Genomic DNA, 21,827 nt, shown 5'->3' on the forward strand with positions numbered 1-21,827 from the left:
CTAGCTCTGGAGAAAAGAAAACCAACACTGAGTTCGGTGAAGGATATTATCAACATGTGATTTTTTTTTAAGTAGACAAAAAAAGACAAAGGAATGGAGTGTTGCTCATCTTCGAAGAAGATTAAATATGAACTGAGAACTTTCTTTTCTGTTATGAACCTGCTTCAGGTCATAGCTGCTGAGAAAAACAAGTTGTCTGTGGGAAAGGATGAAATAAAAAGACATCATTTGGGATTAAAACTAGAGATATAGAAAAAAGACACATCAGAAATATATATGTTTGTTGCTTAAAGTGTTGATGCATGTGTGTAAAACAGAATCAGTTTCTCTTATCTGTTCAAGAGAGCACTTCTTTACTTTGACTTTGTCGGTCAAAGTAAAGAAGTGCATAGTCCACACAAAACCGAATCCTGAGACATCTACACCGGTAATTATAGATCTTACTTATCCTAATCCATAGGAAGCATGTGCAAAGGAAAGCCATAGTCAATAAAATTATCATTGTGTAGAAAATTGCATGTCTGTGCATTAGGATCATGGGACTGGAAGATGAGGCAAATGGAAAGGTATTGTTATTTTAAAAGTGTGTAGAAAGTTAGGTCAGCTGATCCGAGAGATCTATATTCAGCTCTAAATGCTTTGATCATCTCCCATGATTCCATCAAACCGGGTTGTTGTAATTAGGCAATATGATGTTTAACATTTCACGAGCCGATTATCACCTCAACACCAAGATGAATTGGGAAAATGCCTCCTTAGGTTGTATTAATTTTTACTTTACATTCACGTTAATGACAACATAACAATATATAATGCAAACAATTAAGATTTGAAAGACAACTTGACTGATGCATTTGATCTTGAATCCTGGTGAAGGCCATTCTCCTCACACTAGCAGAAGAAACCCAAAACGAAATGTCATTCTCTCGCTCCCATTCTTCTCCTTTTCTCCAAGCTCCAAACTTGACCCCAGCCTGTGTTTATATCTTCGTCTGCGTCCTATTGACAGTAACAACAACTCTGTTTACATCGGAGCTCTTCCCTCGATTAGTCTTTGTTTACTTGCCCATAGAGCCTGACGTCAGAGCCCAGGACGGCCCTTCCTCCCGAGGGACGGCCATGAGAGGATTAGCTGTGAGAAGTGAACATGATTAAAAAACCCACAGAGAGATAGTTTATGTGTTCGCTCGCCGGGACGTGTTGTGTAAATGATGCAACTGGTGGAATACAAAAGAATAAACAAATACAGTTGATAACAATTTGACCTGTGTGGGACACCGAAGTGAACAGGATGTTATGAACAGGAGAGAGTGGGCTGAGCAGCAGTTCTCCTGCTGAAGAGTTTATACACACTAGAATGTAGTGTGTGTTTGAATGCAGCTGGGACGATACTTGAAATATTGATTAATTATATATATTCGTTAACTATGTATTCTACATTTTTATTGCAATTATGTTTGAACCATTCATTATTTGTCGGTCTGCACCCATGGATTTAAGTTACAGTTGTTAACTGGTACAGTAATAACCACTTGTCTCTGATAAGTGTAAACGTTACAGTGTGATAAATCCCACTTACATGTGTTTATTTATTAGTTTTTCAGGCTTTGATGCTGTTATCATAAGACAGGACAACATTTCATGTGAGAGAATTGTTTTTCTCCAATACCACAGAAGTTCAGACATCTTCTTGACATATTTTCTTCAAACAAACAATTTTCCACGCTGGGATGTTGTTGTCTTTGTTCGGGTGAATGCTGCTGCTGAGCTGTGAGCATATTGTACTGTGCACACAGACATCAGCACTTCAGAGTCTCCAGTTAACCTAACCCCGATCACGTCCTTGGACTGAGGAAGCTGGAGGACCGTGGAGAAAGACACTGAAAACCTTCTTGCTTGTTTTTTAACGTAACAGTCCTACTGACTTCCTCACTCGGCCGCTTTGATCTGGATATGATAAATAAAAAGTGCCTTGAAGAGACCGGACGTGGATGACACTGACCTCTAGAAGCATATGACAACAACGCCACAATAACCCCAGTGTCTCCTCAAAGCAAACATTTGAGAGAGTTAAGAGTAAATAACATAATTCAGCCCCCCCCCCCCCCCCTTACATAAGGTTTCTGATGTTTTTCTGCACAACCCTGTTTTCCATCAGCTCTTGTTGCTGCAGGCAGGGCAGCCCAGTATCGACCCCTCTTGTCTCAACCAACGCCCACCGCCTAGCTCTGCAGGGAGTTACAAACCTCCCCTCAGCAGATCACATCACTCCCAACAAGGAGCCCGCGGGGCAACAACAAGTCAGAGACAAGCCGAATCAAATTACACTCACAATAACATTTACATTTCAGGCGTTCGGCTGACACCCTTATCCTGAACCACTGGCGGCAGGCAGCAGTGCAGTGAGTGACTGTCCTTCTTTCAATAGATCAGCGATACAGGATGATGGAGGTAAGGAGGTCAAAGGGTCACAGAGACAGAGACCTGGTTAAACTGATTTGAACCACACGTTCAGTGGAAATATGCAAAACTAGGAGATAAAGAAGGAATTTATTGACATGGGTGATGTTTTCCTTCTAAGCAGAAAGACCGAAGCACGGCACAGCAACTTCATTTGTTCTGCACTTCCAACACAAAGGTTGATTCAGAGTGCATGAGGTATGTGAAGCAAATCAATAAAACGGAACATTAAAGTAAAGGTCAACCAAATAGAACTGAATTGGAACAGTACTGGAAAAAACACATTTTTATTATTTACTCTAGTTAAACTGCAAAATATTTATACAGTGTGTGTCTCATCAGTGTTATCACATTGCTAAGTCAACATACAGGATTTACTCTAAGGGTGAAGTGGCTCGAGGTCAAGCTGTTGTTGTTTTCATTACTTCATATACTGTGAAGTGATTTCAACAAAGCATCATACTTCCCCAACTGATCATATGTTTTTGGTAGAAGAGAGAGATCAGTGTAAATGTGATCAAATACTTTGTTGTGTTATGCAGCTGCTGTTTAAATATGAGCAGATCAAACACCTCACACTGGGACGACTGCATCAGAGTTACTGTCCACTACTTGTTTTTTTTAACATGTTGAGGCAAAGATCCTCTGCACTTCTGTTTGGTTCCAGCTTCTTGAAATCGAAACTGAAATATGTGTAATGTAAAGTACCTACAATGTGCTGTGGTGTTGAAATGAGCAACTTTACCTTTGCAGGCAGAATAACATACTGCGAAAGGAGTCATTGGATTTAAAGTTCTGTATTTATCTCAAACCTTCTTCCCAGGATATCGGACGACAACATTTTCCTGCTGTCAAGAGACTTTACATCCGACTTGTTTTGCTTTCGCGGGACATAGTGTTCTTTTGGGCCTGGAAGGGAGGTGATTGGGCAATACGTTCAAGTCCAAACGCACTCGTCTCAGCAGCTTACCCCAGATATTATTTGGCTGCTCTGAAGCTCGAGGCGGGTTTCAGTGTGTGCTAATCTTACGCTCTTTCCAAGAAAAATACATTCCTGAGCGCTGCCTTCATGTTTGTCCCACCATGGAGGAGAAACCTTCTCGCTGCTGGCAGGCGGCCAGCTCCTTCAACAAAACAACCTGGCCACGTGCACCGTCGCATGCCAGGGGAAATAGCTAACATATGGCTTTAACACACGCAGCACACAGGGAATATTCCACTATCCAACCAGTTCACTGTGTTCTTGAACCAACAGTCCCACCCTTAGCAATCTGAAGCCACACACGTTTTATTGATGCAGCTTAAAAGTGCCACACAAGACACCAGACACTGAAAATATAAGCTTGAATTCTAAGATATTTTGATCGTACATAAATAAATTGTGATTAGATGAATTATAAGGTTAAATGCCTGCGTATGGATTGAAGAACTTCTCCATCTGACTCTTGCATTGACACAAACCTGAAAACATAAAGTTGACACGAGGACACACGGTTTTCATCGAGCTGCAATGTTTTCTGTCAATGACACAATATAAAATATCAACAATTCATCTCAAGGATCCTAAAAATTTGCTAAAATATCACAGTTAATCCAGTGTAAGATATAGATATACTGCATTATAGACACATCACTATTACAAGTGGTCTAATTTGATGAATGTGAGAAGGTGTGTGTGCAAATTACATCTGGGGAAGCACAGGCCTGAATCTGAGCTCAAGCTCTAGTGCTTTCATTCAGCCCATTGACGACTGCACGCCACAACCACAAGGAAATAAACTGAACATCTTCCCTCGTATAGAACAACAGTGCTGAAGACAGACGCTGAATTAACCGACTCTCTTTCCAAGGGCTGGTAAACTGAGCGATGGCACCAGCTCCAAACATCACTGTCAAAAGCTCGGCAGGTGGTTATTTCAGAGATCACAGGTTCGGAGGTCATCACTTTTTCGGATTTTTATGATGTCTCCTAATCTGGGACTCGTGGTGATGGTGCCTCGAGATACTGAAGATTGATTTCTGTTTGTTAGAATTCATCACGTCATGCTTCTTGGGCTCTGTGTGGAGCCTTCATTGTGCCAACGGGGATTCACAAACAAAGAGCATCGCACAGGCCTGAAACAAAGGGAGGCAGATTATAAACCGAACAAAGCAACTAATAGATTTGGTGGAAACCCTGAATTTCAACCGGGGGAGGGGCCAGACGTAAACAAACCCCTTCCAGAATATTCTGGGGAGCAGTTTGCTGCGCAGTGCTCTGTCAGTCCTCTAAACTTACACTGATTTCCATGAAGCCTCGGAGAGGGAGGGGACCTGGAAGCTGACCCCTGGCCCCCAGTCCCCCCCATCCCCCAGCCCAGCACCACTACCACCACCACCAGACAAATTGTCCTCACTTTCCAAAAATGTCCTCACTCCGTAAGATCTATGCCCAAAATCATCCTCACAAAATGCTCGACTAGTTGCCACTAAATCCTCAACACCTTAAGGAGAAATTAAAAAAAAAACTGGTTTGAACTGGAGGTGGATACTGGTCCCCAGTGTTGAAATCAAATGTGTTGTTGAATCGTCCACATCCACCCCAGTAGCTTTACTTGGTTCTGACATTTGACTGACACTGTCTTAAGCAATCGCTATATGTTGTTGACATTAAAATGACCTATGGAGTTGTTTTTTACAGGAGGACAGCATCTTCAGTATTATTACTTATTAGTTAGTTCTTGATCAAATGCAGTCCATCTTCAAATATTTGGAAACCTGTTTGGTTAATTGACTAATTGTATCGTATGTAACTGATTAGTTAAACATCACTTTACTGCATCAAACTGAAATGCTGCTTGTATTGAAATCAACATTTTCCAAAACATATCTGCTGCTTTTCATCAAAAATCCTGGTTTATTAATACATACAATACATATTTTTGGTTTTTACCACAGTTTTCATATCTTGATCACAAACTAAATGTCCATAGAGTTAAACTGCAACACCAATATAGTGCTTCAGTAATTGAAATAGAACATTGCCATTATCGAGTTAGCAATTGTCATAGATACATCATTTGTAGAAGATGGAGCTGGTTGGCTATAAACGTCCTTCTGATGAGAAAAAGAAAAAACTTTAAAGCTGTAGAGACAGAACAGAGACTGATGTCAATTCTTCGTCCCCAGAGACAAAACATATTTGGCCATGGACACATCTGCAAAAACATTTTTCCTGCATTTTCGTCCAACAGGGAGCACAGCAAAGCTTTATGATGTCTCTCAGAACCGACGATGTGTCCTCGGCGCTGACAGGAAGCAGCTCTGTTTTGGTTTGGTTTGTCTGCCACAGATTTCCCTCTGTGATCCCTTTGTAATGTGGGCAGACGTCTTAGAAAAAAAAGAAGTATAATGAATAAAAGCTCAAAGATAAAAGAGAAGAACGTGTGTAAGTGTACTTTGGCCTGGTGTGTAGGTTTCTCCACTGAAAAGATAAAATGCACATATGTGTATTACTGTACCTATCTTCAAGTTCTACTAATACATTATTAAATACTGCCAAGATGCCCTTTTATCTTTAATATGCAGTATTGGTCTTTTAATATATTTCATTATAATCAATGTAATGTCTCACTGGATAGGTTGGTATGTACTGACTGTTTATCAATTATCTGTGATGCACTTATAGTATTACTATTTCAAGACACTGTAGTTGGCAAACAGTCAGAAAATCAAGGACGCTAATCAAGGATACCAAATTCCCCCACAGTGAATGAGCTGACTGGCAAATCTTCCTATGTGTTAAGTCTCAAAGAAGTCTTCTCAGGTCACATTTGGCATCACTCTCACTTGTTTCTTCTCTGGATCAAACTAAACACCAAACAGACCACGTCTGGACACGACTGAGCGACCGTCAAGGTTGCCAGGAGGAAATCTGACTAAGTCATTAATGATCTTGTTCAATTACCGTGGATCAAGAGATAGAACTTGATGAATAACACAGTCTCCGAGAATATGATGAGTCTGCAACAACCAGCTTGACTGACAGCTGGTTGTTTTTTTTCAGATTGTGCTCATTCCTCACAAACAGGAACATAGTTTGACGTCCTTGCAACAGATGCGATCTGCAGAAGCTTCCTCTTTTTCTGTGAAAACCCCCTCATCCACTTGATTGCACTGCCTCACCAAAGTGTCCCATCAGAAAAGCCATGTTTAAAAAAGAGTACACACTTCTCTGACTTGTCGGGGCTGTTAGTCTTGTGTCTGAAACTCGATACGTGGTCATTAAGTCTACAGCATGTTCTGCCGATTGGTCCGTGATGATGTGGTACGATGTGATTTGCCAGCACTTGTTTGGCTGGGGTCAAAACCCGAGTGAAGCCCTGGGTGTTTCTATGTGTTTGTGTGTTTGTGTGTGTGACTGTGTGGGTGGCGTGATCAACCGAGGTGTTCAGGAACCTGTCAAAAATGTCTGGACAAGAACCCTGGAACGACCTACTTACTCACACGACTGGATCTTCTCTCCTGACTGGATTTTCAAGTCACTGCACAGTATTTTCCCAAAGGACAGCTGCAGGATTCCTGCAAGTCCCTGTTGAAAATGCCCTCCTGACCTACAACCAGCTAATCCTCCACCCAAAGAACTTGCTTTAAAGCACAACAACTTCAAGACGATGCAGTTTTGTACTTCTCCATTTACATACTTATTGCGGCTTTCCATCCCTGTTTCAGCCTGACAATGTCCCGTTCCATAAAGAAATGTTTTTGGACTTTGTTCCGGTAGAAGGAGCTGTACAGAGGGCTGGTTTTAACCCCATCCAACTCCTTTATCATGAACAGTGACTCTGGGCCCAACCTCACTTATACTCTTGTAGCCGTATAGCGTGTTTCCAAGTTATCGGCGGATACTTTGGCGCTGCACTAGTTTCAACTTTTCCAAAAGATTTTTAGAAGGCAAAAAACATTATTATTTTATTATTTATTTATTTTAATTTGCTTTTCTTTTAACCACTTTAACAGGTCCTTATGTTTCTTTGATCTGTTCTCTTATATGACTTACATGTTTTTGTTTTTATCCAAATTTCATGTAAAGCCCTTTGAACTGCATTTCTTGTATGAAAGGTGCTATACAAATAACTTAGTATGCTGACTATCTTTATTTAGGTCATGTGACTGTGTTAACTTGGTTTAACACTGAAAAAAGGAGTTCAGAGGAAATGGTGTTGGTGAAACCGTCTTTTTGTCACGTTATTTAAAACGGGATGCTCCGATTTCTTGGAAACATCCCAGAGTGGACTATCTGAATATGCCTAAAGATGCTATTTGTTGTCCGGATTAAATATAATATAAAGGACTGATGGTTTCTACATTTTGATTTAATATTAAAAAATAAATATCCCTCTCTGAATTAAGGCTCAGATATTGTCTTCTATTTATGTCAGGTCAAGAGAACAGGTGCTCAAACAGACCTGTTGTGCACATCCACCTTACAACTGGGTCACAAGACACCTCAAGGCTAGACCGGAGGTAAGTAGGTTACATTGTGTGAACGCAGAGGGGGGGGGGGGGGGGGGGGGGTTCCTTCCAAAATAGGACATCAGCATTTTAAAAAAAGTGTGACCAGTAACTCAAATGTTAAAAGTCTTCTAGTTATGTTGGTTATAACATGATTATCAAACTAAATTATCCCAATATAATTATAGTTGCAGCTGCAAATAGGACAAAGTAAATGTAGCTATTGTGTGTTTTTGATGAAATCTGATTATGGAACCGTTCACATGAATTCTGTGGAATGTTTTTGTGGTTCAGATTAAATTCAACTAAACAATTAATGAATTATGTGAGTTAGATGGAAATCTAACGGCAGTATCATTTCACTAGAAGGTCATTCTTTCATGACCCATTCAACATCATTTCACCAAGTTTCTTTTGGTAGCTTTAAAACAAACAAACGTACAAACCAGCAAACAAACAGACAGGGGTGAAAACATGACCTCCTCTATGAAATAGCAGGCCTGTGTAAAGTAATGTCACTTTTCCATATATAGTCTGCATGCAGCCCCTTGTTACAGGCTGATAGATTCTCACTCAAACACAGTGTATAATACAGTATCTGTATAACAAACTGAATATTCAAGCAATAAATCCAAACACTATAACCAGACAGGCAGGTTTGACAGCGGTAGAAAATAAGAAATGAAAATATCTCAAAGGTTGAATGACTCACTGGGATGAACCCTGATGAATCAATTACCAGTGACGCATAAAAGTCACTAGACCTGGTGGAAAACAAAGTAATTAAACATCTTGCCTAACGTCTCACATCATAATAAACACACAGGTTCAGTGTGGTCAAGCTTCAGGGTGATTCATGTTCAATTCAGTCCCCGACTAATATATGAATTATGCTGCATATAATACAGGAAGTTCTGTCTGAGGAGCAGAGCCGACACTTTGATTTGCACCTAAACATCGGTTCATTAAGTTGAAGTTAAAATTTAAACTTCATTTTATCCTTACAAGACCTTTGACAAGCTTCAAGTGTTTCTTGTGTTTCTCTCTGTTTACAAAATGAACAAAATGAACTTTATATAACATTAACTTAATCTTATTTCTTATCATCTCTCTTGTGAATGAACCATAACATAGTTACTATTACTGTTATCATTGTCATAGTCAGGAGATAAGCAGCAAATCCTCACATAAAAGAACCTTACCCACAGAATCTGCTAGTTTGGCTTAAATAAATGCTTATTAGATATGTTGAAGATTGAATTATCAAGGACCCATCTAATCATTTCAGTACTAATTTAAGGAAAGTGTTCTCTTGATATGAGATTTGAGTGAATTCACACTTCTGCTTTGAGCCAGTTTCTTCCACCAATCAAAAACTTCTTCCACCTGTCCCTAAACCATGTTTAGCTTTATTTAACATTGTGTACAATTCACTGCCAGTTAGTTCACGTGTGACATGTTTACAAGTGGCAGAAAACAGCTGACATCTGGATCCATGCATCTGCTGGACTTAATGTAACACAGGGCTGACATGTTGTAATGTATATTGTGTTGCTGTGAGTCCACCTGCTGCAGTTGATGCTATGAGTTATCGGTCATAATCACCTCAAGGGAAATTGCAGATAAAAGTGTGTGTATTTTTGTATGGTTTTATGTTAAATTTTACAAAACAATTATGGCTTAGTTATGTCATCTGTGAAGGTTTGAAATTTGATTGGGTTCATGGAGATCATGTCATGACCCCCACAAGGGGATCCACTGATGCAACAGTTAAATTAGTGTTGATTTGAAGTGTTAACTTTTAGTTTCTGTTTTTTTTGATAGAGCGACAGACACCCAGAAAAACCGGACTACTTCGGTAACACAATATTGAAGCTGTCGCAGACACCACTTATGTCTGTAATTATAGCTTTGGTCCATCGACTGCAGCTCATATCTCCAGTGAGGGTTGCCCTTGGCATTATTATAGTTTTGACTCACACCAGTGAACATGATGTACCAATCCACTGGCACGCAACAAGCCAGACAGCGTCCCTCCACTGTTTCCCTAACAAAGTGCACAGCTTACATACCAGCCGAGGTCCCAAGGAAACACCGGAGACAAACATCCATTAAAAAGAGTTTTTATTAGAAAAAACAATTACAAAACTTTGGCAAGATTACACATCAACAACTGCATTTGTATAAAAAATACATTCGTTTTTTTCAGTGCGTGCCAAGGAAGTCACACAGCTGACCCCCGAAGACCAGTTTTTTTGGAAGTTGAGGAGAAAAACATAATCCTCGAGTCTATTTGGAATGTTCTTTTGTCCATGCGCTTCAGTGGCATCTCCAGCTTAAGGCTCCACTTGAGCGCCGGGCGTAGCACCGTGCATGAGCCTGACGGAGCACCGAGGCATCTGGCTCCCGTCTATGCTTCAGGCCTCACGGCTCAGAGGTCTTGTTCTTTGGTTTAGCAGCTGAGAGCTAATCTTTGAGCCTTGTGCAGCTTCCCACACACACACAACTGCTTTTCCTACTTTTTTTTATTTAACTGTGCTAACGCCGACAACCACAGCTACTTGACACTGGAGCTACTTGAGCCTTTGCATTTACACAACACTACGCATACAGTCCAAACCATTTTTGTTCTAAGTTCTTTCAGAAAACATTAGGTTCTACTCAACGCTAGGAGAGAACAACTCCCTGAAACTCCCATGCAATCTCCTGCTGCAGATAGTAAAGGCATACGTAGGTTAATTTCCCTTTTACACATTGTTACCTGCATGCATAGAATACGCCATCGTCTCTCCACCGTGACACCTTCAGATACAGTATGAGCTTAAAAAAAGAGTAGAATTCATCACAGGCCCACTGCCGGCCGGTCACACAATGCATAGATAGCCATGTGGTTGTTAAAGTCTAGTGTGTAACCAGGCAGAGGGGAGTGGATGCTGAAGACAATAATTGCACTTCTTTGACACTTAGTCAACTTCTCAAGAGCGATTTTTTTTTTTTTCAACATCTCTTGCAACTGCAACTCTGCACCGGACAAATATCAAGTGATCTCCCCCCCCCCCAAAAAAAAATGTCCCTTGAATCTCAAATCTCAACACATGAGGGAATCGTTGATTGGGAGGTATTTGCAGCTCACTTTGTCTTGAGCCAAAACAAAAAAAATCACTTGGGGGAGAACAGGAACCGATGTGGAGGAGTTGCTTTGCGACCATATCGGCAGACCAGGAAAGCGTCCACTTTACTTTATGGACTGGAAACAAAGTGGCAGCTCCTCCACCGACAGCCAGGTCCCTGTGAGCTCCTTCTCTCCTGACGTCTCCGAGGAACCCCCGGGTCCACCGCCGCAACGCTTGGTGGGACCAGGTACCGATCACTTCCCTCTCTCTGTCAGAGAGAAGTAATCCAGGCGAAGACAAATCTCTTGATTCATTTCATTAATTTCAGTCGCTTGACCTTCAGGCGGAGCTCATGGTTCAACACGTCATGCAGCGACGTCTCATGTTGATGGGCTGAGGGTTGGGGTCAATCTACAGGCAGAAAAAATATCCAATTAAGATTCATTTTCATGAAAATACTGTTGAACATTCAGCTGCGAGCTCAAGAGATTATTTTTCAGGGAAAACTGCTGTAAAGGATGTTTTTGTATCTGCACCATTAAAATCCCTGTAAGCTCATGTGTGTGCTAATCAAACGTTTCCTGTGGGTGAGGGGGGGGGGGGGGGGGGGGCTGTGGTTCCAAGCATCTGGTGACTCACCTCGCAGTACACTGGCGGAGGTCGGAAGCGAAACTCTTGGAGAAAAGCCATGAGGGGGCGCTCCAGGATCCCACTCAGGTCGTCCGCCGTCTCCGAGACCACCGTGTTGTTGTTGTTGCACTGCTCGGCCTCCTCCTCTGTCACCACAGAGCTGTAATCTGGAGGAGCTGCAGGGGGAAAGGGGGAAGACAGTTAAATCCACTGGTCCAAACACAAAGCTGCCGAGTCATCATCGGTGCAGTTAAAACGCTCGAGAGACCAATAACATTTACTGCTTCTTGCACTAACAAGCACAGATTTGATCCAGCATGATTCTCTGCTGAATCGAACCCTGTGTTTGTTTTGCATGTTGCCATCTGACCCAGTGCTGCTTTGGCAGTGGAGGGGTCATAAAAATCTAAATAAGAACAGGATCACAATCTCTTAGAGGTTGGTAAAGGGAAAATATCTCTTGAAACTGTTTATACATTATTAAAATGGTGAGAAAAGCCCATTAAGAGCATCATGGGTTTGTTGGGCCGGTCTGAGCACTAAATGTTCAGCCAAGTGAGGGAGAAAAAGCCAATTTATAATCCTGTGCTTGCTAAACACAATAGAAACAAGAAGAGAATGGTGGCAGAAGTCCCTGCCTCATTTAAATCCAAGAAGTAAGAAAAATGGAGTTTGCACATTTAGCTCCACACATATTCAAACAACGTCAGACACTTACGCTCAGGCTGCTCTGGGATGGCCATTCGCAGCCACTCCAGGTGGACGCTGTACTGGCTGCTGACGCTGGAGGTCCGACTGCCGAAGGGATGGAGCGGGATGGTGCCGATGACCAGCGGCAGCTCCAGACACAGCTTCGACGTTCCGGGAACATCGACACACACCTGTGAGGAAGGAAACGCAGAGAACTGTTGGATCCAGCCACGGGACTAGCAAGAGGGAACACAGGCGCTTGACAGTCACTGTTGACTCGGCTCACCTTGAGCATGTACTCCACTTTGATGATGCGGCACTGCAGGATGGAGGGCCCCACAGGAGGGATTTTGATGGCGCGTCCGTGCCAGGTTTCCCGGCACTTGGCTCCAACAATGTCGCCGGACAACGTGGCCACCACCGAGTGCTTCTGTTTCATGGTGCCGCGGGCGATGAACGTCTGTGTCTGAGTGATGTAGGCCTTGGGCACAATTGACCTGGAGGTAGAGTTGTCGAACTCCGCGAAGACGGGTATCACCTCACCTGCGCAGAGGAGGAATTTATTAGAATTTGGAGATTTAATTTGAATCTGGACAGCGAGAAACATTTTTATAAAAGGGTGTCGGTTCAGGTGCTGGACTCTTACCTGGTGTGTAGCCTTTGCGGTCGATCTTTGCCGTCACCAACACTTGTCCAAAGTTGCGATACCATGCCCGGGCCATCTTCTCCCTCGTTCCAGCCTGTGGAGCCTAGAGGAAGGATGAGACCCAATGAGCAAGTGCCTCCGAAACGCCCAGAAAACAACGAGGGGGGTGCAAAGAAACATTGATGAACAGCGAGGGCTGAGATGCTCACCAGGAAGGCTGGTGTGTTGATGTCAATGGGCTCAATGACAGTGAACTCCTTCTTGAGCTTCCTGACAGCGGCCCACGGCCTGTGCAGCTTCACTTTGACCCAGTAGCGTATGCTGCCATGTTTCCCTTCGAAGGAGGTGACCAGCGTCTCCTCTGGCAGCTGGAAGCTGAATGGATATTCATGTCTGCCGGCGGGAAGGACAGTTACATCACCGTTATCTGAGGGGGAGAGGGAATAAAAAGAAAAAACACATTCAGCAATTTGCATTCTAGGACAACAGGACTTCAACCCCTCGAGGACCGGCCTCTTCTTGTTGATGCCAAGTTAATGTCAGGACACAGAGCAATAAGTACTAAAAAAAAAAAATCCAGCACAGCGAAATTAGGTTTCTTAATCTTTACTCATCTGATTCCGTGTAAGGGAATTCATACAGCACAAGAAAGGAAGCAAATGCCTGGAGGTAAAGTCCAGATAAAAACTCTTTTTAAAGACTGCTATTGTTTGGAAATCGATTTAGATCAAGTCGACTGGATGAGTATGAATAGATCACTTGAGCATGACTTTTGGCGAAAGAGAAATCTCTCTGCTTTTCTCTGCAATCACATGGCCTCTGTGTGCTCGCTCTGAGGGGCGGGTCTTGCTCCATTGTGCTGCGCGAGAACATGGTTTTCCTCGCGCTGTATCGCAGCCCGTCTCAACTGCTCGGGGTTTTTTTCTCCCTCTCTTGCTGCACAGGTCCAGCAACACGTGTTTGCGTTTAAAAGACTCGGTGTGTTTTCGTCCCTTTGTGAACTGCAAGCTTCAATTTTATTCAAATTACAATTCGGTCACTGTCAAATCCTCTAAATGGGTCAAGTTCTTTATTGGGAACTTGTTTTTCCACCAGGAAGACCTCCAAAACGTGTTAGCACCACAAACTAACACACATTATATTGTGTGTATTTAAATCATTTGTTCATGCATAGTGTCCAAAAAGACAAACGAAGCAGGAAAAACATCATAAAGATTGACAGAGGCCCGGCTGTGCGTTTCCTGTGTGCACTGCAAACCAAAACAACCCAGCGCCCAATGAATGGAGACAGAAACCAGAGGCTGGGTCTCCAGTGTCGCTGGAGAAAAACAACTCAGGATTTTCTTTGACTGAGGAGAAAGTCTGATATCAGGACTCTTTCCTTTCAACGGATATTTCCCAGTAACATGTGTGGACAGCTGCTGGAGCAGGGTTTAGGTTTCCTCCTGTACAGTGAGCTTTTTAAATACTTCCATATCAAGGAGTGATCAACAACCAAACTTCTCAAATGGCAGAAGAGAATAACAAAGAGAACCAAAGCAAAAGGAATCACGTCAATAGATGACAGGATGTGGGAAGTTTAACTAGAAAATAAACATGCCTTGAAAAAAACAATAAAACCAGCATGTTTGACTTCTGTTTCATTCACTGAGAATCGGTTAACTTTACACAGAAGATTATAAACAACCCTTTTAATAGCCCAAAAACCAGTTTAACTACCACAATAAACCATGAAAACACACGATCCACAGTAACCAGACAACTGGTCAGGGGTCCCCAGTCAAATCAGACACTTCCAGTACTGTTCCACTGGCTCTAGCGAAAGAACTTGTTTGTGTGTGTGTCCCCTCCGTGCAGAGGATGCCCCCCGTCCCGTCCCGTCCCCTGGACTGACCTGCCTGCAGCAGCACCTCCCTGCGGTTCAGGTACTCCACCTCGTCGCTGTAGTTCTGCGTGTAGGCTGTACTTGAGCCCGCGGACCGGGACTCGGTCCAGTGCACTTTGGCGAAGCCCTCGGCGTGGAGCTTCAGGGAGTCCAGCTTGCTGTCCCCGCTGAGCTCCAGCACCACCCGGCCCGACACCACGTCCCCGCTGCTGAACACCGGGGGACAGTCCAGCTCCGGGGAGTCGAACACGATGTCCAACTTTTTCAACTTGTCGAAAATCATTCTTCTGGTTTTGTTTGTTTTTATTTGCAGGAGAAGTTTCTCTTCTTCACCTCTTCCCTTTCTCAGTGCGTTAAAGTGTCCAGATGTGTTCGCTTCTCCTGTTAAAGATCGGAGTGTTGAGCTCTCCCAGGTCCGCAGCCCAATTTTAAGCCTCCAGTAGTGGGCGGGGCTTCGTGCATTTATTATGTAAGGCCTCAGGAGAGGTTTGAAGGCTAGAAGTGCTGCGTTCAGGCGCTCTACCGGGGGCACGTAAAATTCACCTTTCAGGGTGAAAACAAGAAAGTTTTACCATTCTCTCATTCACTGTTGCATCTCAATGCAACAGAAATTTAAGTCTGAATTGAAACACATGCATCATTGCCCCACTGCTTGATCAGATGTTACAAATACACAATATGGATTTACCCTCACCATAGGGTTTTTTCCATTTTGCTGGTGGTTTGGTGTAAATATCTTTTACTTTGAATGGGCTGTAAAGTTTTGAGATCAATGTAGTTGGAAAAGACAGAGTTTCTCAAGTTGTTGTTCAAGCTACTGTCACCCCCCCCCCCCCCCGTGTGATTTGAAAATGTTCAATTTGGTTATAGTTTATCAGAAATGGCTTGATACAAACTTGTTATACCTTGAACCGTCAACCATCTGGTTAATTGAAACTACTCCCAGTTTGTGTTGTTTTTTTATGGTGTATTTATATTTAAAGAATCATTAAAGAAAGCAGAAAAAAATCCGTCATTACCAAATCAAACCTTGTTTATCACCTTTACAGGTAACCCTCTTGGTGGAGGAAGAGACCACAATTACAGGAACCTCAGAACATGTCCCAACATATGCCAAGAGCAAAACCCCCACATGATGCCAGAACATAAAGCGAAACCATAACAAAAAATGAAACTAAAAGCAAATTGCACATACAGTCACCCCTCTCTTGACTCCTTATCAGCTGATAATCTCTTCATGACAAGTTAAACGTGTAAAATCCCCACTTCCTTAACACTTATTAACTGTCTGAGCTGAGCCACTTAGGTGAGGCTCTTCTCACAGCGCCCATATTTCCAGACTGAGTGTGAATGCAGCATAATAAACATGCAGACTGGGTGTGGAGAGAACAGAGAGGACACAGGCAGGGCTGATGATGATTGATGGTTACAGGTTCCTAGAAGAAAACAGACCAACTGAGCAGGCCTCAGTCTGGCAGAGATCCTCCCTGCACAGCTCAGAGGGAAATAGTTTTACTCTGGACCAAAGCTGTTTACTTCAAGTCTTGTGCGTTGCTTTGAGTCTGCTTTTACACCGCCTGGGCTGCCGCACACATGGAAAAAAAACACAGCTATGCACAAAAGCATTGCAATGGATGGTCACCAGATCCCCTGCTGAAAAACCACCACACTATCTTCAGAAATAACGATACGAAACTGGCGGCACAGAAATAAAAGCCCCTATTCAAAGTAAACTTTTACAACTGGATCATATGCATGAAACATTGCTCCCATGCAGTCTTTTCAAAACCTTGAACTAACTTCTAACACTTCCTGACTCTTCGCTAATCTGTAAACTAGACATTCATCTCTAAGTTGAGTCTCTCTCTTCATTTGGGTCAAACACGTTCACGCACAAATCAAGTCTGGTCTGAGAAAAACAAAGTTGTTTACTCCTTTGTTCCCAGGGATGAGGGGTGAGCTATCCACTGCCACCAACTGGCGGTGTGGAGGCAGTGTTGCACAGCTGCAGGACAACCAGGCTGCTGTTACAGCACATGTGTGTGTGAATGTGGGGCAAAGTTGAAAAAAGACAATTAGATGAGGCTCACTGGATATCGCATACTAGGGTCTCTACTAACTGTATATAATAGCACATGCATGTCTGCGTATAATGGCAGAAAGTTCAAAGTGCTTCTATTGAAAATATATTAAAGCTCTGGCCTGGGGTAAAAATCAATCTCTGCACGCCACCTGGTGGTGACAGGGAGCAGCAGCTGACCCTGCCGAGGCCTCCTGGTCTCTGATAAGACGGAGAACATGTGGTGCCCTGCGCTGAACGATGGGCCTGATATATGCCCCCGCTGTGCCACTGCCATGATCAACCTAATCATGGCTGAAAACATGTTAGCCACTGCTGTAAACATGCGTGTGTTCCACGGTTTGTTTTCAGAGGAGCTGCAACGTACACAATGCTGTAAAACAAATATTAACCCACTTTGAAGAAGATTGCACAGTGATATGACAAGTTGGAATGTGGAAAACAATAATTAATTTACAGTGAAGGAATTGTGCCACCTCATTGTGAAATGAATGGACATCAGAAGTTGGCAGCAAGGTGGAGGAGGGCGGAGCCTGAGGGGAGCCACGTGTCGTTTTCCTGGTTGCCGCAGCAACACACGCTGCATTTTTTAAATATACAAATGTGTGATTTTTAGTGCATCATCATGTGATGCTTTATTGAGGGTTGTCGACACAGATGTGGATCTACATGATGTGTGTGACTTTACACAGACATCATTATATTTATTTATAATATAGTCATAAAATGTTCATCACTAGTAATTTGCCAAACAAAATACCAAGATTTCCCTTATTATGCTTTTTATTCAATTTACGCTTTTACTTTTCTGAATCTCATGTTATCGTAACATTAGAGAGAAAAAACTCGAACTGGTTATTTTCAGTAGTTTAAAACCTGAACAATGATTTGAAAATGATGGATAGTTAATAAATGAAATACTTGTGGACTTAAGTACAGCATTGAAGTTAATGGATGATGTGTTACTGCAGTCTCAGTGTATGATTTAGTCGGAATGTACAAAAGCTCCCCCGTGCACCTTCGACACTGTGCATAGTTGATGCACCTGTAAAGACCAGGAAACAATAAACTGTACTAAAGGACATTTTAGATTTGACTTCTTTGAAACCAGTTTGGCTGCATGTAATCCTGCAAAAGCAACAACAAAGATCAGAGTCTTTCCATCTGTTGTTCATTCATAGTTGTCAGTCTGACCCGACTGAAGAAACAAACTCAATGTACCGTTTACAGAGCATCTAATCAAATATTAACCACTATCTTCAATTTGTTTACTCAGCCACTATGGCCAATATTCTCTGCCTCTGTTTTGAAGCTGCCTGCTGTCTGGGAAAAACACACTTTACAGGGTGACACCCTAAACACAGCACAACTTAGGGGCTAGCGGTTATTTGGTTTGATTGCGGGAATCATGTTATCAGGCAAACACATCTGCATGAGCCAGGGTGGATTTCTCTCCCGAGTTTCCATGCAACACATTAGGACCAGCTGGCTTCATTTTACCAGCTGGCACATGACAGAGCACATCAGCAGTTTTACTTTACACAGAGAACGCAAGAATACCGTACAAACATCTGGCAGAGCCTCAGAGAAAGTACGGGAAGGACAGCAATGTCATCATACGAATTTCCCTCCTTATAAAGAAGCTGATTTTAAATAGACGTGTTTATTTCTAGTCTCCTTTGGCCTAATGTTACCCCAGTCAATGCTTCCCAGCCGAGCCAGACTGGCCCTACTTGATCGCGCTCGCTGAAAACACTTGATTACAAAGTATTTAATTTAATGAGCTAAAACTTTTCATGACTACCTTTAAAATCAACTGCCTGATATCTGCATACCAGATATTTGGATTATTTAAATGTTACATCAATGCACATTACACTCTGCAGGATGGATGTGTGGTTGCTTGCAAACAAATGCAGCTATAACACAGAGTCAACTGTATACCACGCGTTAAGAGGACTTAACCCCTCTGCAGCTTTCGCCACTGACCTGGGATCAGATGCTGCCTCTCTTTGAAGTAGCCGATCTTTGAGGTGTAGTCGTAATAGACGGAGTTCATGCAAATGTTTTCCACCCAGTGCGCAGTGGCCAGCCCGTGGCCCAGCAACTTCATGGCGTGCACCCTGGTGTCCCTGCAGAGCTCCAGCACCACCTGGCCGGACACCACCTCCCCACCAGTGTATGCTACGTCGTCAGGACGATCCAGCTCCAGCGTGAAAGACTCGATGGGGTCCAGCATCTTTACTGGGAGAGACAACGGGAAGACGATCGTGTCAGGATTGTACTGAGCTAGTTTTCAGGTGCTGTAAAAACATAACGCGAAGGGCTACACACTGTGTCGTCATTTGTTTATGGCTTCAGTGGACACCAGGGGACACAGAACATACTAATGATGCATGTGAATTCCTTTATTTACGTTAAATATTTTGGCCGGTTTGCTCTTAAACGCTGTGCACTTGCCATGGAACCGAAACTTTATTGAACATATTCTTAAGCTGTTTCCTCGTGGGACCTTTAGGGTGGGGTCGGGTGGTTCTGCTCGGGTGGGCCCCTGACATGTTAGGACCAGCCCTGTCAGTGCAGGCTGCAGCTACAAGTGTTTTCTTCTGTTTTATAAATGTTGAATAACATATAATAACGTAATGCTACACTTTCTCTTACATCGACTCACAACACACCACGTGTTCACTCACAATATTTACACCAGTACATTTAATTATTATAATGTTGTCATGATTCCTAAACAAATTAAATGCGCATTGATACACACGTAAGGTCAAATTACAACATCTTGTCACTGATACAGTAATCGTGCTCGACTCTTCCGTTGGGAAAAGTAGTCCTGCTGCACCGCTTACTGTGGATGGTTTTATGTGAATATTATAATCATATCGTTTTCACCATGAACGTGTTTAACGTTCATTTTCATATACGAAAGTGCGCATGCTTCAGCCAATCAGGACTAAGAACCGGGAATACGTATCTTTAGTAAATGGCTGTCGTGGGCGTTGAGTGAGTCTCAAGTCTCTGAACTCACCTGAAGCAGCGAAGTGGATTCAAGAAGCGCAAATAAAATCAAACTCCGGCGACGCTTAATGGAAACCAGCGCCTTTATAAACGGTAGCGATTTAGAATCCTAGGCTGTTAAAAAAGTGCGTCCGTTTATAGGTTTAACCGCCCATAAACAAAGCGACTGTGTTACACCAATGGTACAGAACACATGCGAGGCATGCCCGCCCACTTTAGATGAGGAAGAGGAGTAGAAGGAGGAGGACGAAGAGGAAGAAGGGTAGTAGGAGGAGGTAAGGAAGGAGGGGGTGAAGAGGAAGAGGAGGAAGGAGGAGGAAGAATAGGAGGAAGAGGAGGGAAGTGGAGGAAGCATAGGAGGAAGGAGGATGAAGAGAAGGATGCTGAAGATGAGGAAAAAGAGGAAGAAGGGGAAGAAGATGAGGAGGAGGAAGAGGGGGACGAAGAGAAGGAAGAAGAGGGGGAGGGGGAGGGAGACAGTGTTAACAGACCAGCCAGACTGTAGTAAGGCACAATAACAAGGTGATTCCAAAGCAGCAACTTTCAAACTTGTATTGTGTACTGGTGGATCTAGATGAGCAGAGCCTAATTCAGATATAAAGACTCACACAATACTCACATGTGTCCTCATTATTTCACCGTTAATAGTTTTATTTCTTGGTGGTCTTTCTTTTCTCTTGGACACACAATGTCGCACCTTGTTAAGCTTTGAGAGACCATTAGGGAACTGATATCTATGAGTTTGTTTAATTTGGTGCAACTTGTTTGAATCTAAGTGCAGGAATGTGCTCTACTGAAGGCTAGAATTCTAGGTTTGTTGTTTATTAGCCTTTACCTAACCAGGTTAGTCCCACTGAGATCAAAGAGCTGTTGCACATAAAGAGAGACCTGGCCAAGAATAGCAACAACACAGTTTCATCAGCAAAAGTAACCCACATAGATCGATAAGATTTAAACTGGATCATATAAAGACACATGGATAACCTGGAGATTTTAGTTTAAAGACAATAAAATTATTTAGTGCAACATTCATAGTATTCTTTATTTACCTAATCGTTTAAAAGCTTTCTATATTACTGAGTAGCAGGTTGGCTCAAGGGCCTATTTATAAATCATAACTGTGACCTTTATAATTTGAATAATTCTGTTGCAGACATTTGAGCATAGCACATTGTATGTAAGACATGTCAGCAAAATAAGATATTGATCTCTCAATTATCTTAATTCATTAATTCATTAGTAAACTCCTGAAAAAGCCTGATAGACTTGACTGCCAATAAGTAGAATAAAACAAGCACTCTCCAGTTATTCTGGAGATTAATTTACAACCATATATGTCCTCTGTTTTATTCTACTGCTTTTAACAAGTGCCATCATTTGATGTGTTTGGTTTCTAGCCACAAATCTGTGTTTGTTTTGTGTCTGATTCTTTGTTTTTTTCTGGACTCATTTGTACTTTATCTTGAAAAGTACCTGCCCATCTTGTTCTTGTCCTTCCTGGTTAACTCAAGGATAAACTAGAATGACACTCCACTGAGACATGTAGGCAAATTGCACACACTCATAGATACGAGTCACCCAAATATGATTTAAAAAATAAACACATTTTAAAAACGTATTAAAACGCCCTATCCTGCAACATATTAATGGTTTCTTCCTTGGCCCCTTCAAGTGGAAGGGTGGGGAAGTTTCTAGAAAATCAGATCAGTAGTTTTGTGTCACCCTGCCAACAGATGGGGGAGGTCGTGAAATTAAAGCTGGACTTGAATCTGAACTTTGGTCGGTGAACTTTCCAGCTCCACT

The 21,827-nt window shown here is 42.6% G+C and overlaps 1 protein-coding gene across 2 annotated transcripts; it reads right to left on the bottom strand.

Annotated features, from left to right (window-relative positions):
• Positions 1-10,060: 10,060 nt before the first annotated feature.
• Positions 10,061-20,178, bottom strand: arrdc2 (arrestin domain containing 2). 2 transcript variants are annotated; one of them, XM_062395276.1, is made up of 8 exons: positions 20,035-20,178; positions 18,987-19,241; positions 13,242-13,459; positions 13,033-13,135; positions 12,673-12,929; positions 12,415-12,577; positions 11,706-11,872; positions 10,061-11,477 (listed from the first exon to the last, which is right to left on the bottom strand). In XM_062395276.1, the coding sequence occupies exons 2-8, from the start codon at positions 19,234-19,236 to the stop codon at positions 11,424-11,426; spliced, it is 1,212 nt and encodes a 403-aa protein (XP_062251260.1). In that variant the 5' UTR covers positions 19,237-19,241; positions 20,035-20,178; the 3' UTR covers positions 10,061-11,423. The 2 variants fall into 2 exon arrangements, with proteins under 2 accessions (XP_062251260.1, XP_062251259.1); XM_062395275.1 differs by lacking the exons at positions 18,987-19,241; positions 20,035-20,178 and adding an exon at positions 14,927-15,356.
• Between the last annotated feature and the right edge of the window lie 1,649 nt (positions 20,179-21,827).

The sequence above is a fragment of the Platichthys flesus genome, chromosome 9 (assembly GCF_949316205.1).
Source record: "Platichthys flesus chromosome 9, fPlaFle2.1, whole genome shotgun sequence".
NCBI classification, from domain to species: domain Eukaryota; kingdom Metazoa; phylum Chordata; class Actinopteri; order Pleuronectiformes; family Pleuronectidae; genus Platichthys; species Platichthys flesus.